Genomic DNA, 14,278 nt, shown 5'->3' with positions numbered 1-14,278 from the left:
CGGGCTGACGCTTTGTAGGTGGCTCTTTTGTCTTGGTGTTTCAGTATATATACGTTTGTTTATCAAAATAAAAATCAGTTGGAAGTCAGCGCTCGTCTTCGTCGTCCTTTTTGTCCCTCGTCTATTTATGCGCTCTAAGTAACAATTGATACCATCAATATTGAAATCCACTGGCTGACCTTGAACCAAGACTGTTGCCTCCCACGTTCCTGCATCCGACGTCTTGATTACTCCGAGGAGTCCTGCTTCAAAATTGACTGGTTTAGTTTCGACACAACCAAGGCACCATGACATGCATACGGAGGCGTAATGACCATTTTTCCGGCAATTCCTGCAGAATCCGAGCTTGCTGGGCACAGAGTACGAGGGTGATTCTCTTGACCACACCAACGGCATGGTTTCTGCATGCTGTTTTTATCGGAAAATGAAGATGGCTTGTTTGCAACACGTAAATCCCGTAGTGCCGCTTTTGTCCTGTTTCGAAGTGCCCTAAGTAGATTGGAGAGCGCACGCAACCTTGTTCACACATGGCACTTCCTGGCGAAGCTCGACTTGTTGCTGGCAGACGCTCTCGATCTGGCGGATGGACTAAATAGCCTTCTGAAGAGTGAGGTCTGCATCGAGCTGTTGCCTGGCGGATAGCTGCTTACCTTTTATTCCTACTACGAGATGGTCGCGCACGAACTTTTCTCAAAGAACGCCGAACTTGCAGTCTTTCGAAAGTCTGTGAAGCACAGTAACGAAATTTTCGGCCTACTCACCGTCTTGTTGCACTCTGGTGTTGAATCTGGCTCATGCAAAGATTACCTTAAAGATTACCTTGCGTCTCGGGATAAATTCTTTGACGAACTGCTCCATGACTGCGTCGAATTTCTCGGACTCTTATTCAGAGGTAGCAAAAGTGGCGTAGGTTTCCTCGGCTCGCTCGCCTATGATGTAGAGTGGCGCGTCTACTTGATGCTTCTCGGGCTTAACGCACAACCCTAAAAAGGTTCGGAAACGTTTAAATTTTTATTTCGACTTCGGCCACTCGTTCGGCGACGAAAAATTGAAGTCGTGCGGCGGTTGAGCTGCGAATAACGCCATGGCCCCAAACGTTAAGGGGTCACATTGCTTCAGTACCGAGATGTGCCTATAGGGGGCAGTTCACCGGCGTTTCGTTGCTGGCATCGTTCTTCGCATGGACTAGGAGGGGGCTAGGAGGACTAGGAGCCAATGTCCGCTGGTAGAACTTGTTCTTCTGACACCATGTTGTACACAAGAAGGAAGAGCGAGACGGCCAGACGAGGAGTCACATACGCACAGGTTTAATGGTCTCTCAGACGTGTTCTCTTTCAAGAAGAAGAGCACGCTCTGCCAGATGACCGACCAGGCGCAGTCACGGGGAAGCATATGTCCCCGCTTTCACTAGATGGCAGCATTCACAATAAAACCAATGTGCATACTATATAATATCTTACTCATTCCCATTTACCCTTACTGGAAGAACGTGCCTGCCTGTGATTTGTGTGGTGTGGTGGGACATCGTCACGACGTGTGCCCAGGGACGAAACCTCGACAAGTGCGGTCTTTGCGGCTCTGCCGATCAACTCATCGATATAGCGCGCACGCTCATGAGTCCATGCCGCGGTGCTCGCTTTGCGTAGGACCCCACGCCACCAGGGACCGGTGATGCAAAGCTAACTTCCACGCTCCAAAAGCCCCTTCTCAGGCCCCGCTACCTAGGCGAAGCAGAAAAAAAGAAAAACAAATCGCAAAAATCGAAAAACAAGTGCGGTCGCAAGCATCGCAAGGAAGGCCCCAATCTCAGCCTAACGGTCACTAGAAATTGCCAGCCTGGAGCAGGGGCAGGCGCCAAGGGCCTGAGACAACGCAACGCAAGCAACAGACCCTAGGCCTCCACGGTGGCAGATGGGCTGCAGAGCCCCCTTCCCCCGAGAAGGAGGCAATCAGAACTCTAATAGAACGGGAGACCTACGTTCCTGGGTGGCCTAGGTACAGCAGGGATCACAGGTGAGCGACATGGGCAGGGTAGCCCCCTCTCAGCACCCTCATCCTCCTTCCAAATCTATATCACCAAACAAGAAACAAACAAATTGAGATCCCGGCCCTTAGCGAGCAAGTACCTAATCTTTCCAGGTGACTGGCCTTACCCGAACAGCACCAGACTCAAAACTCCGTCTCTTCACCTTCTCTGGCGGCGGGAGAAATGGATAGCACCCCCTCTGATCCGGCAAGTGGTTCTACTGCACAAGGGCAGCCAGAGGCGAGGTTAAGCGCCTTAGATACCCAGAAGGCGGTGTGCTTCAGTGCCCTTGAAGCGCAATTCACAGCCGTCTCAAGAGCGGCACTAGACAAGATTCCGTACCTTATAGCGGTGCAGATCTCTAGCAGTAGTACCAAAACTTCTAAAGCACGATGGGAGGCTGAGGACCTCGTTATCAATGACTCGAACATGGTGGTCATGGGGCACCATGGGAGGCTGAGGACCTCATTATCAATGACCCGAACATGGCGGTCATGTTCGCATCATGTTTCAACGGCTCACCTTACTCATGCTCGCCCCATTATCTTAGCGAGCACAATGGCAGGCGACCGTAAAAAGTGCCGGTACTCGCCAAAGAATTCAGCCACAACTACAATTCTACAGTGGAATTGCCATGGATTTCGGGCACGTACTAAGGGCGGCGTACTCAGGGTCCACTTATCAACTTTGCGACTCCCACTGTAGTGGCCCTCCAAGAGCCGAGGGAGGGCGCTACACTGACCAACTACAGTCTACCAGCGGGATGCACAGACCGCACTCTGCGTACATAAAGATTATACGGCTTTCCAAGTCGACCTGGAACGCAACATAGCCTACTCGCACGCTATGGTGACTATCCTCCCTCTTACGAAGCATGGTCCTCCCCTACACGTGCTTCACTTACACAGTTCGCTTAAACTGCCGAACATCACCTTCGCAGATCTCTTCAGCAGAGCTCTAAAGGTGGTGGGCAGGGAACCCCACACAATTATGGGGGACGTCAACGCCTCAAGCTCATTACACGGATACCGAAAGGAGGAGAAACGTGGACGTAAGCTGGCGGAAGTTATGTCCATGTTGCGCCTAGCCCTCCACATGGACCCTGCCCAACCAACACGTATTGGGAACTCCGTGGCGCACGACGTGCGTGCGGGCCTCACCTTTGCAATAAGCTTTCGATAAGCTGACTGGCACAACACCGAGGGAACCCTCAGTAGTGAGCACTGCATTCTCTTAACATCTATGGGCACGAAACACTTCGCTAGATCACACCAAAAAGCTGCGCTGCCCGACTGGAAACGCCTCGGTCGGAACAAACAAACCCGAAACTCATCGGCCATCAGGGATATGAATTTGGTCTGCATGCACATTTGGTGGCACAACTTCGCGAGGTTGAACATAATCATCATCATCATCAGCAGCAGCAGCAGCAGCAGCAGCAGCAGCAGCAGCAGCAGCAGCAGCAGCAGCAGCAGCAGCAGCAGCAGCAGCAGCAGCAGCAGCAGCAGCAGGAGCAGCAGCAGCAGCAGCAGCAGCAGCAGCAGCAGCAGCAGCAGCAGCAGCAGCCTGGTTACGCCCACTGCTGGGCAAAGGCCTCTGCTATACTTCTCCAACAGCCCCGGTCATGTACTAATTGTGAGCATGCCGTCCCTGCAAACGTCTTAATCTCATGCGCCCACCTAACTTTATGCCGCCCCCTGCTACGCTTCCCTTCCCTTGGTATCCAGTCCGTAACCCTTAATGAAAATCGGTTATCTTCCCTCCTCATTACATGGTCTGCCCATGCCCATTTCTTTTTCTTGATTTCAACTAAGATGTCATTAACTCGCGTTTGTTCCCTCACCCAATCTGCTCTTATCCCTTAACGTTACACCCATCATTCTTCTTTCCATAGCTCGTTGCGTCGTCCTGAATTTGAGTACAACTCTTTTCTTAAGCCTCCAGCTTTCTGCCCCGTAGGTGAGTACTGGTAAGACACAGCTATTATAGACTTTTCTCTTGAGGGATAATGGCAACCTGAAGTTCATGACCTCAGAATGCCTCTCAAACGCACCCCAGCCCATTCTTGTTCTTCTGATTATTTCCGTCTCATGATCCGGATCCGCCGTCACTACCTGCCCTAAGTAGATGCATTCTCTTACGACTTCCAGTGCCTCGCTGCCTATTGTAAATTGCTGTTCTCTGCCGAGACTGTTAAACATTACTTTAGTCTTCTGCAGATTAATTTTTAGACCCACTCTTCCGCTTTGCCTCTCCAGGTCAGTGAGCATGCATTGCAATTGGTCCCCTGAGTTACTAAGCAAGGCAATATCATCAGCGAATCACAAGTTACTAAGGTATTCTCCATTAACTTTTCTCCCATATTCTTCCCAATCCAGGTTTCTGAATACCTCCTATACACACGCTGTGAATAGCATTGGAGAGATCGTATCTCCCTGCCTGACGCCTTTCTTTATTGGGATTTTGTTGCTTGCTTTATGGAGCCGCTATAGATATCTTTCAGTATTTTTACATACGGCTCGTCTACACCCTGATTCCGTAATGCCGCCATGACTGCTGAGGTTTCGACAGAATCAAATGCTTTCTCGTAATCAATGAAAGCTATATATAAGGGTTGGTTATATTCCGCACATTTCTCTATCACCTGATTGATAGCGTGAATATGATCTATTGTTGAGTAGCCTTTACGGGATCCTGCCTGGTCCTTTGCTTGACAGAAGTCTAAGGTGTTCCTGATTCTATTTGCGATTACCTTAGTAAATAGTTTGTATGCAATGAACAGTAAGCTGATCCGTCTATAATTTTTCAAGTCTTTGGCGTCTCCTTTCTTATGAATTAGGATTATGTTAGCGCTCTTCCAAGATTCCGGTACGCTCGAGGTCATGAGGCATTGCGTATACAGGGTGGCCAGTTTCTCTAGAACAATCTGTCCACCATCCTTCAACAAATCTGCTGTTACCTGATCCTCCCCAGCTGCCTTCCCCCTTTGAATATCTCCCAAGGCTTTCTTTACTTCTTCCAGCGTTACCTATGGGATTTCGAATTCCTCTAGACTATTTTTTCTTCCATTATTGTCGTGGGTGCCACTGGTACTGTATAAATCTCTATAGAACTCCTCAGCTACTTGAACTATCTCATCCATATTAGTAATGATATTGGCGGCTTTGTTTCGTAACGCATACATCTGATTCTTGCCAATTCCTAGTTTTTTCTTCACTGCTTTAAGGCTTCCTCCATTCCTGAGAGCATGTTCAATTCTATCCATATTATACTTCCTTATGTCAGCTGTCTTACGCTTGTTGATTAACTTCGAAAGTTCTGCCAGTTCTATTCTAGCTGTAGGGTTAGAGGCTTTCATACGTTGGCGTTTCTTGATCAGATCTTTCGTCTCCTGCGATAGTTTGCTGGTATCCTGCCTAATTGAGTTACCACCGACTTCCATTGCACACTCCTAATGATGCCCACAAGATTGTCGTTCATTGCTTCAACACTAAGGTCCTATTCCTATTCTGTAGCTTGATCTGGAATTCCTCTATTTTCCCTCTTACCGCTAACTCATTAATCGGCTTCTTATGTACCAGTTTCTTCCGTTTCCTCCTCAGGTCTAGGCTAATTCAAGTTCTTACCATCCTGTGGTCACTGCAGCGCACCTTGCCGAGCACGTCCACATCTTGCATGAAGCCAGGGTTAGATTGCAGCGTTGGCGTAGAGGTAGAACACCCGCCTCGCATGCAAGAGGTCCGTGGTTTCGAATCCCGGTGCCAGCAATTTTCCACCGGATTAAGAAAAAATCCGCGTGTGGATAAAATTGCACAAACAGGCCTGGAGTGTGGCCTGATCCTGGTGACCAGAACCGGTAACGCACTCCCTCACCAGAGCAGGATTGGACACCCTGGTGCAGTACTTGGCCACAACATCTGAGAGGCAACACCGGCTATCACCCCTCCTCTTCAACTTTGCCATGGCTCAATTCCCCCCACTGCTTGGTGCTGTCCCAGGCAGCAGGTACGCCCTGTATGCCGACGACATCGCACTGTGGGCACCTCATGGGTTGTTGGGACAAATCGGGGCCACGCTGCAACAAGCGGCAACTATCATGGACGAATACGCTCGCCGCTGTGTCGTACATTGTGCCCCGACCGAATCGGAATTCGTACACCTTCGGCCCAACATGAAATTTTCAACAAAAATTGTGCTCTCTCTTGCCGGTGTCCCAGTTCCAGAACACGATGAAATTATACCCCTAACACACGGGCACTCTAAAGTCCTTTAGGTAAGGGGACATCTACCGGAAAGGCGTTCAAGTACAGTGACACACGAGAAAGGAGTATCTCCTTAACGGCAAAGTTCCTTTACGGGAAAGGAGATCGTGCAACTACTTTTCGAGCGGAAAAGGAGTTACTCTCACACACAGCGTGCACAACTCGTCAATAGGAGGAAACCTACCACACAACTACGGTGGCCATAAGTTTTTTTTTTGTTTACCTTGCGAAAATGTTTTAATTGTTAGCGGTAATGCAATTTGTCGAATAGTGAAGGTTTCCTCTAGCTATACTCTCAAACGCTCGCATAACGTCGCTAGTGCCGCCGTGTTGAATTCCGGCAGTGTCGTCGTTGTTTGCTGCGCGCATGCGGTGTGTTCACGTCGCCAGATGGAGACTTCACAATCAGCGCCCGCAGGAAATACCAAGAAGAAACCACAGTTGTTGGAATAACATATTGAATAAAACACGTTACGCCTGCGCGCACAAATGAAGGGACGACAAAGACGTGAAAAACGACGAAAAAATGTGGGCATCACTATTTTTAGGTTCTACAGTAGCTAAGTGTAAATAAATACGCAGCTTTTTAAGAATGTTTTCCATCGTGTGGCTCTAACAGCCAGCGCTATTTTTCTAGCGGCGTTCATCTGAGGAACTACCTAAAGAAGTTCAGTGCGGTGCCATGTGTCATCGACGCAAGTCCTTTCTGCAAAGGGTCCTTCAGAGTAGCAAAAGGGGTTTACTGGAAAGGACTTTAGTTTTGCCCGTGTGTCAGGACTATGTCAGGAGTGTTGGGACACTTCATACACCACACACACAATATTAACACAACACTGCAAAAGCTCCGCATGGTAGGAGACGAGGTTGGCCGTATAGGTGTCGAACAAGTGGGGACGTTTACGACGCAAGAATCCCCTGTGGCTGGCAAATGCATTCGTAGCCAGCCGCATACTCTATTCGGCACCCTACCTTTGACGAAGATAGGCCCTCCTATCGAAACGTTGGCCAGCCTTTCTGAGGCACGTTATCCCTGTTTACGAACTTTATACCACAGTGTGCCATTATATCTGTCAGCCCCTTTCTTGTTTTTGTACCTCCGCTTGTAGAAATGCCATGAGAACACCCTAGAGGTGGTCCTTTGCAAAATCTACAAAACGCGTCCTTGATCTCCCCATTGGAACGTCCAACCAGTGGCTCATCGACCTCGGTATGACCAACACCTTTGGAGAGCTTCGAGAGGCGCACTTACGATTGAGCAAATGCCCAGCAGGCAAAAGCCTCTTGGACTGCTCATTGCATATAACGCTCAGGCAGAGGATCGGACCGCCAAACCCGAGGATTGGCGCTACGTGCTACAGGTCCAATCACTGCCCCAAAGCATACATAATGGGACCCACGATGGTCGCCACGCAGCGCGAGTGGTGGACTCGGCGGACGCTAAGGCTCCCACTTCGCGGTCGTTTATACGGATGCTGCTGGCCCACACCTTGGGGGTTGGTATACGGCAGCAGTGATCCACCAAAATATATACGTGCAAGGACTCACTTTCCATGCCCTGAGCATAACACACGTGGAGGAAGTTGCCACAGCACTTGCGCTGCAGATCCAGACTCTCGAGTCATTAATACCGACTCCCGGAAAGCCAGGCGAAATTTAGAGCAAGGACGCATCTCACGACGCGCTTTCAAAATGCTTCATGGTTGCGAGTACCGGGATCTTCCGGACACCCGCGTCGGCATCTGGGCGTCAGAACTTGCGGGGCTCGAGGGAAATGAGGCAGCCGATGCCTCCACCCGCGCACTCAAGCACCGGGCATCGCCTCGACAACTGCCGCCCGACATCTCAGCACCAACCGCCGTAATTACATTTAAGGAAATCACTCGGCTCTACCAAAATCAACATAGCCGCTTTCACCCACCCCTCCACCCCTGCGAAAGGGCTCTCTAAAAGCGAGGAGCGCTGGCTTCTCCGCTTGTACACCAACACAGCACTGTGCCCGGCAGTACTCAAACATCTTAATCCTGAATTTAATGGGGAATGTCCACATTGTGGGTTTTCGTTCTCGGACGTTTACCACATAGTGTGGGCCTGCCCTTCATACCCTGCTTACCCCCCCCCCCCTTCCTCACCCACCCGAGAGAGCAGGGAGGTTGCCCTGCTAGGCTGCTCGACCATAGAGAGACAAAAGAGCTCTCGTGGCTAGAGCCCGGGCCACCGCGGAAGCCACAGCGGTCCCGGGCTAGGGAGTTCTACACTTTATAAGGGGTTGGCCCTTAAGGCCTTCTCCAACTCTCTCTTGTACATATGGCCATTAAACCTCTTCCACCACCACTAGCACCCGCACGGGCCTCATCTTCAAAGCGACCTGCGATGTTTGCAGAGAGCGCGTAGTGCCAGTACAGCGCTGTGCGTAAAACACAACGCTTCGCATGCGCTTTGCTTTCGACATTCCGTTCGCATTGAAACGCGAAATGCATGAAGGCTAATTCATTTGCTGCTGCCGCGATTCCGGACTCCAGAGTTTTTACAGCGAGTTTCCGCTCTCATCGAGCGAGATTTGTTCACGTTTACCTGTGCACGCGTGACACCGCGCTGGTTAATTTAGTTGAAACACGTTGGCGGGCTTATTATTTTGAATCCATGATAGAATGTGTAAACGTGACGGAACAAGGGCGTAGAAAGAAGCAGACACACAAGGACAACATAGTCTCTGTGTGCCTGTTTCTTTCTACGTCTTCGTTGAGTCATGTACACAAATTTTATGATGGTTAATTTAGTTAGTAAGTGAATGTTTACAAGTTTATACGGCCGATGAAACTACTATCATTACTTCGTACAGCTATCTACTAATTTGCCATCGCAATCGGGGCTTCGCCTTACGAGCAGAACTGCGAGTTTTCATTTTTTTCATGTAGCCTGGCTTGTCTGGCTCATGACGTATTTTCGCGTTTCATCTTCACTTCCACGTGGTGGCACTGCACTATTCAACTACGGCAAGGTGAGAAATTTTGACAGTCTGCAATGCATTTGAAGCAGTTGGGCTTCCGGCACATACCAAGACTTCTGACGCAGTTAGCGGAAAACAGCACGGCCATCCTGGCGCAGGTAATCTGACTTAATAACTCGTACTGAGACATGTTTGCGACGCCTTTTATGGGTCCCGACACTACTGCAACTTATTTCGTTAGATTTCGGCCACACTCGCCGCACTCGGCTTTCCGACACTGCAAAAAGCAGGTCAGCCATGATAAGCAGTTAGTTTCGCGTGTACGGAATCTTACTGGGACAATTTCGTGACGCCTTCTCGAACCCCCCGCTTTATTGTAAATAATTTCTTTACTTTTTGTATACATTCGAAGCACGCTCGCAACACCTGGCGTTGTGGCGCAGATAGCGAAAAGTGGCTGGGCCGTGGTGACAAAGTTAGTTTGGCGTGTACTCAATCTTAGTGGGAGAAGTTTGTGACACTTTTTATGGATGCGCTATAACGTATACCTTCGCTTGGTACTCATGCTAGTCGAAAACGCTACGAGCAATTAGATCGTCGAGAATGATGAGGCGGGAGTGTGTTGCTTGAACCGGCAGAACGCGCAAAAGATGGGGCTGAGGAGTTAAGGATGAGGCACTCGAAAATTGTGTCTTCTTAAAACTGAAAACAGGTTTTTCACCCACCAATTTGTCTTCAGTGCGAGTAGAAGGCAGTCTGCAACCGTCTAGAGTTATCTGGCGGAGAGCCTGTGTTGTGGCCACCTCTGTGTACGTAGCGCACAATCGCGTCGGCTGACGCCAACTTATTTTGAAAAGGCGCTGCCGCCAGTGCATTTTTTTTTAAATTATAAGATTTTACGTGCCGAAACCATTTTCTGATTATGAGGCACGCCGTAGTGGAGGACTCCGGAGAATTCGACCACCTGGGGTTCTTTACCGTGCAGCTAAATCTAAATACACGGGTGTTCGTGCATTCCGCCTCCATCGAAATGCGGCCGCCGTGGCCGGTATTCCATCCCACTACCTCGAGCTCAGCTTCCTAACACCATAGCCAAAGAGCAATCCCGGCGGATCACCCTTGTATTGGTGCTTTAACCTACAAGAAATAATACTCGGGAATGGACGATTGCTAGGAAATCAACGGTTTGCTTCATATGTTATAGTATCATTTGCCATGAGTCGGGTATTTTATACGCCATGTATGTAACCACGAATTTTTTGTTTGTAATGCCGCCAATTCACCACTTTTGCAGGTTTCGCCTCCAGACACCGTTATTGTAGAACATCTAAATGTTAAATTGGCAAATGCTTGTAATTTACTTTTTTCAGCTGATGACATCCGGTGGAGCTTCACACGAGGACTACTGCTGCTTACGTCATTCCACAACGTTCGATGAATGCGCAAAACGCGGAAAATGAACATTGATGCAGAGAAAATAAACTTTTCCTCACTTCACAAGGAGTCTTGCGTCTACATTATGAAATTTCACGTTGAACATATTCAATGGAAGCTTGTAAACATCATTCGCAATCATTGTTTAGTAAATAATAAAACAATTGCGCCCATACAGCGCGCAGCTAAGCAGTTGCTGAACCACACATCCCGAAACCGGATGTCTGGTTCAGCAAATAATGGCGGCATTTTTTTGTTTCTTTCTGAACAGTGACAGACGCAACCGGTAGAAATGCTTCGTCTGCTGCTGCTAAACGAGCTGCCCGAGCAGAGGCTGCCCGAGAGCACCCTATTGTTCAATATCAAATTATTTGGCAGAATGCATCAAGAATTCGAAACACTTAAACAGCTGCACTCAAAATTCAGATTAGCAGGTATAGTCATCGTCAGTGAACATTTTAACGTCCACCTTAGCATAAAGTTCGTTAACGTGCACCTTACTCCAACCAGATATGCACTTTCACTTTTCATCTCCTTAGAAATGTGGCCTCCACGGTTGGGAACCCCACCCGAAACCTTGAACTCTGCTGCAAAACACCAAAGCCACTCAGCCACCCTGGTGTGTTAGGTTCGAGTGTATAAAGAATACCGTGCACAAAACAGGCAGATCTTTAAACATGGTGGTGATCAAATTATGTTAGTTTACCAAACGTTGACAGTCACTTTCGGATCCGCTAATGAGGATGAAGGCGAAAGCCTGCGCGATCACGAGGCAGTCGTTAAATTACTTGGCATTCTCAGTTAAATGCGTTGTTCCTTGTGATTACTTTATTTCTCGCACCAATGGTCGTGGGCTCGAGTGCCTTAACTTACCTTAAATACCTTAGCCTTATATATAACAAAGGGCGTGGGTTCGACTGCCACTAAACGCCGTGTGTTGGCATGCCTTAATTAACTCTATCATAATTAGGTGTGCCTTAATTATGAGCGCTGCATTTTATTGGTGCTGACATATGGAGCAGAGACTTGGAGACTGACAAAGAAGCTTGAGAACAAATTAAAGACCACGCAAATAGCGATGGAACGGAGAATGCTAGGCATAACTTTGAGAGACAGAAAGAGAGCGGTTTGCATCAGAAAGCAAAGGGGTATAGATGATATTCTTATAGGCATCAAGAGAAAAAATAACCCTAGGCAGGTCATGTTTTGCGCAGATTAGATAACCGTTGAAACATTAGGGTGACAGAATGGACACCAAGAGACTGGAAGCGCAGTAGAGGACAGCAGAAGCAGTGGTGCGATGAAATTTGGAAATTTGCGGGTGCGAGTTGGAATCGCTTGGCGCAGGACAGGGGTAATTGGTGATTGCAGGCATTCACCCTGCAGTGAAAATAAATAAGCTGATAATGATGATGATGAACAATTAGGAGCAAACGTCGTTGCTTTGAATCTCATCAATTTTGGTGCCCTAACGCCAGACGGTCAAATATTTGGTCCATGAGGTATTTATTTAGGGCTTTCGCCTTAATAATCAATTTAAACGCGACATAACAGGGCACAATAAAAAAGGCACCCAGGCTTTACATGAGCGTATATCCCTATTCTACCGGTAGGTCTAAATAGAACAAAAAAATAACACTGTGACATTGTGAATTAGACAGGGCATACAGGGTTTCAACCAAACGAGATTTCCGACACATCTTAAAGACATGAGTTATACTGGATGGTGCTCTTGTACCGAAGCACTCATGGTAAACGACAGCAGAAAGAACATTTATGCAGCTCACCCCCAGAAGCTCGCCATGCAAGAACTAGTCACGAACGTCCAATGGAGATAAGCAGTTTGATGTTGCGGTGTCGAAAGCGATTCACGGCTGGCGATGGAGCTCCTTCTTCATCTTCAACTTCTCGGTAGAAACTGGTCATGCATATCTACGGTGGGAGCGCGCTCGAGGACGTATGCTGATGTTCTGAGTAATGCGTGTCTAGTTCATCGCTTCATAGCGCGTGTAAGCGCATCATGACATAAATTACGCTTTATCTTTTTTGTAAGATCTGCTTTATGCGGGAGGGAATCATTTTTCGTTTTAATATTCCTACGCAACAGCATTTGCGATGGCAAAGAGGCGAGCAGGGTGAAGACGACGAGGATGATTAGAGGCTAGCGCGGGTTGTTGCCTCTTGGCCAAGTGCGGCGTATTTCCTTGTAAATATACTTGTATATAGCTTTTCGTCTGCGTGTTCCTACGTAACGTATCTGGCGGAGGAGGATGTTCCCTGTACCTCGCCACGGAGCTTCGCCGTGGATGGTACGTCGAGCCTTCCTTCATGGCTTCCAGCGGCGACAATTCGACTTCGCCGGCTCCGACACCTGCTGCCACTTCGACGACCTACATCACTCTCCCCGCTGGGCCTTCGCCTCCAAGAATATTTGTACTCTGTCTCCTACAAATCTGGCCGACTACACAAGGACGCTGACTGCCTGTCTCGCTACCCGGTAGACGAGCCTGACGACGCCGACAGTACTACGGCCAACGGCATTTACTCTGTGTCTGCCTTCGCTAACATCGCCGATGAGCAGTGCCGAAACCTATCGCTGCGAGCACTCAACGAGCGTCTGTGCTCTACACCTCCCGACGCATCCGTTCGCCGATATGTCCTCCAGTGTGGCATTCTGTACCGAAGGAACTTCCTCCCTGACGGATCTGATCTTCTTCTTGTCGTGCCAAAACATCTAGGACAGACTGTGCTCATTGAGATGCATGACGCACCCACTGCAGGACATCTAGGGGTAACCCGCACGTACGACCACGTCCGCCGCCGCTTCTATTGGGCTGGTCTCGCTTGCTAAGTCCGACGTATGTTGCTGCCTGTGATCCCTGTCAGCATCGGAAAACACCTCAGGTGCTACCTGCCGGTCATCTCCAGACGATCACTGTTGCTGTGGAAACATTCTTTCGTGTTGTATTAGACCTCCTTGGTTCCTTTCCCACGTCATCGTCTCGGTACAAATGGGTAGCCGTCGCAACTGATTACGCCACCCGTTACGCTATCACGCGGGCTCTCCCTACCAGTTACGCCACTGACGTCACTGACTTCCTCTTGCGTGAAATTATCTTGCTCCATGGCGCCCCGCGACAGCTGCTTACAGACCGCGGTCGTAACTCCTTCCCTATACTTATCGCCGACATTGTGCGTTCCTGATCCATTCAACACAAGCTGACTACCTCATACCATCCTCAAACCAATGGTCTGACAGAGCGGTTAAACCATGCTTTTACCGATATGCTGTCCAAGTACGTTTCCAAGGACCACCACGACTGGAACATTGCCCTTTCTTACGTCACATTTGCATATGATTCTTCCCGGCATTACACCGCCGGATTTTCTCAATTTTATCTACTGTACGGTCGCGAACCGACATTGCCCTTTGACACGGCACTTCCTCCTGCTGCAATCTCAACAAGCGAGTATGCGCGCGACGCCATCGCCCTCGCCGACCATGCACGCCATCTTGCCCGTACTCGACTGACGGCGTCACAAACCACTCAGCAGCGTCAGTACAACGCCCGCCACCGTGACGTACAGTTTTCGCCGGGTACGCTCGTG

At 49.1% G+C, this 14,278-nt stretch overlaps 1 protein-coding gene across 4 annotated transcripts in view; it reads right to left on the bottom strand.

The window, feature by feature from the left end:
* The window catches only part of LOC135918847 (glutathione hydrolase 1 proenzyme-like), a 607,262-nt gene extending 594,665 nt beyond the window's left edge, over positions 1-12,597 (bottom strand). For 3 of the 4 annotated variants that reach the window (XM_065452525.2, XM_065452527.2, XM_070525368.1), the window contains exon 1: positions 12,457-12,597. In XM_065452525.2, the coding sequence (XP_065308597.2) occupies positions 12,457-12,473 (17 nt within the window). In that variant the 5' untranslated portion in view covers positions 12,474-12,597. The remainder of the gene's footprint in view (positions 1-12,456) is intronic. The other variant, XM_065452526.2, reaches the window with a different exon arrangement.
* Between the last annotated feature and the right edge of the window lie 1,681 nt (positions 12,598-14,278).

Source organism: Dermacentor albipictus, chromosome 9, assembly GCF_038994185.2.
Source record: "Dermacentor albipictus isolate Rhodes 1998 colony chromosome 9, USDA_Dalb.pri_finalv2, whole genome shotgun sequence".
Taxonomy (NCBI): Eukaryota; Metazoa; Arthropoda; class Arachnida; order Ixodida; family Ixodidae; genus Dermacentor; species Dermacentor albipictus.
The sequence above is the reverse complement of the archived record's forward strand: the minus strand, read 5'-3'. Positions and strand labels throughout refer to the sequence as shown.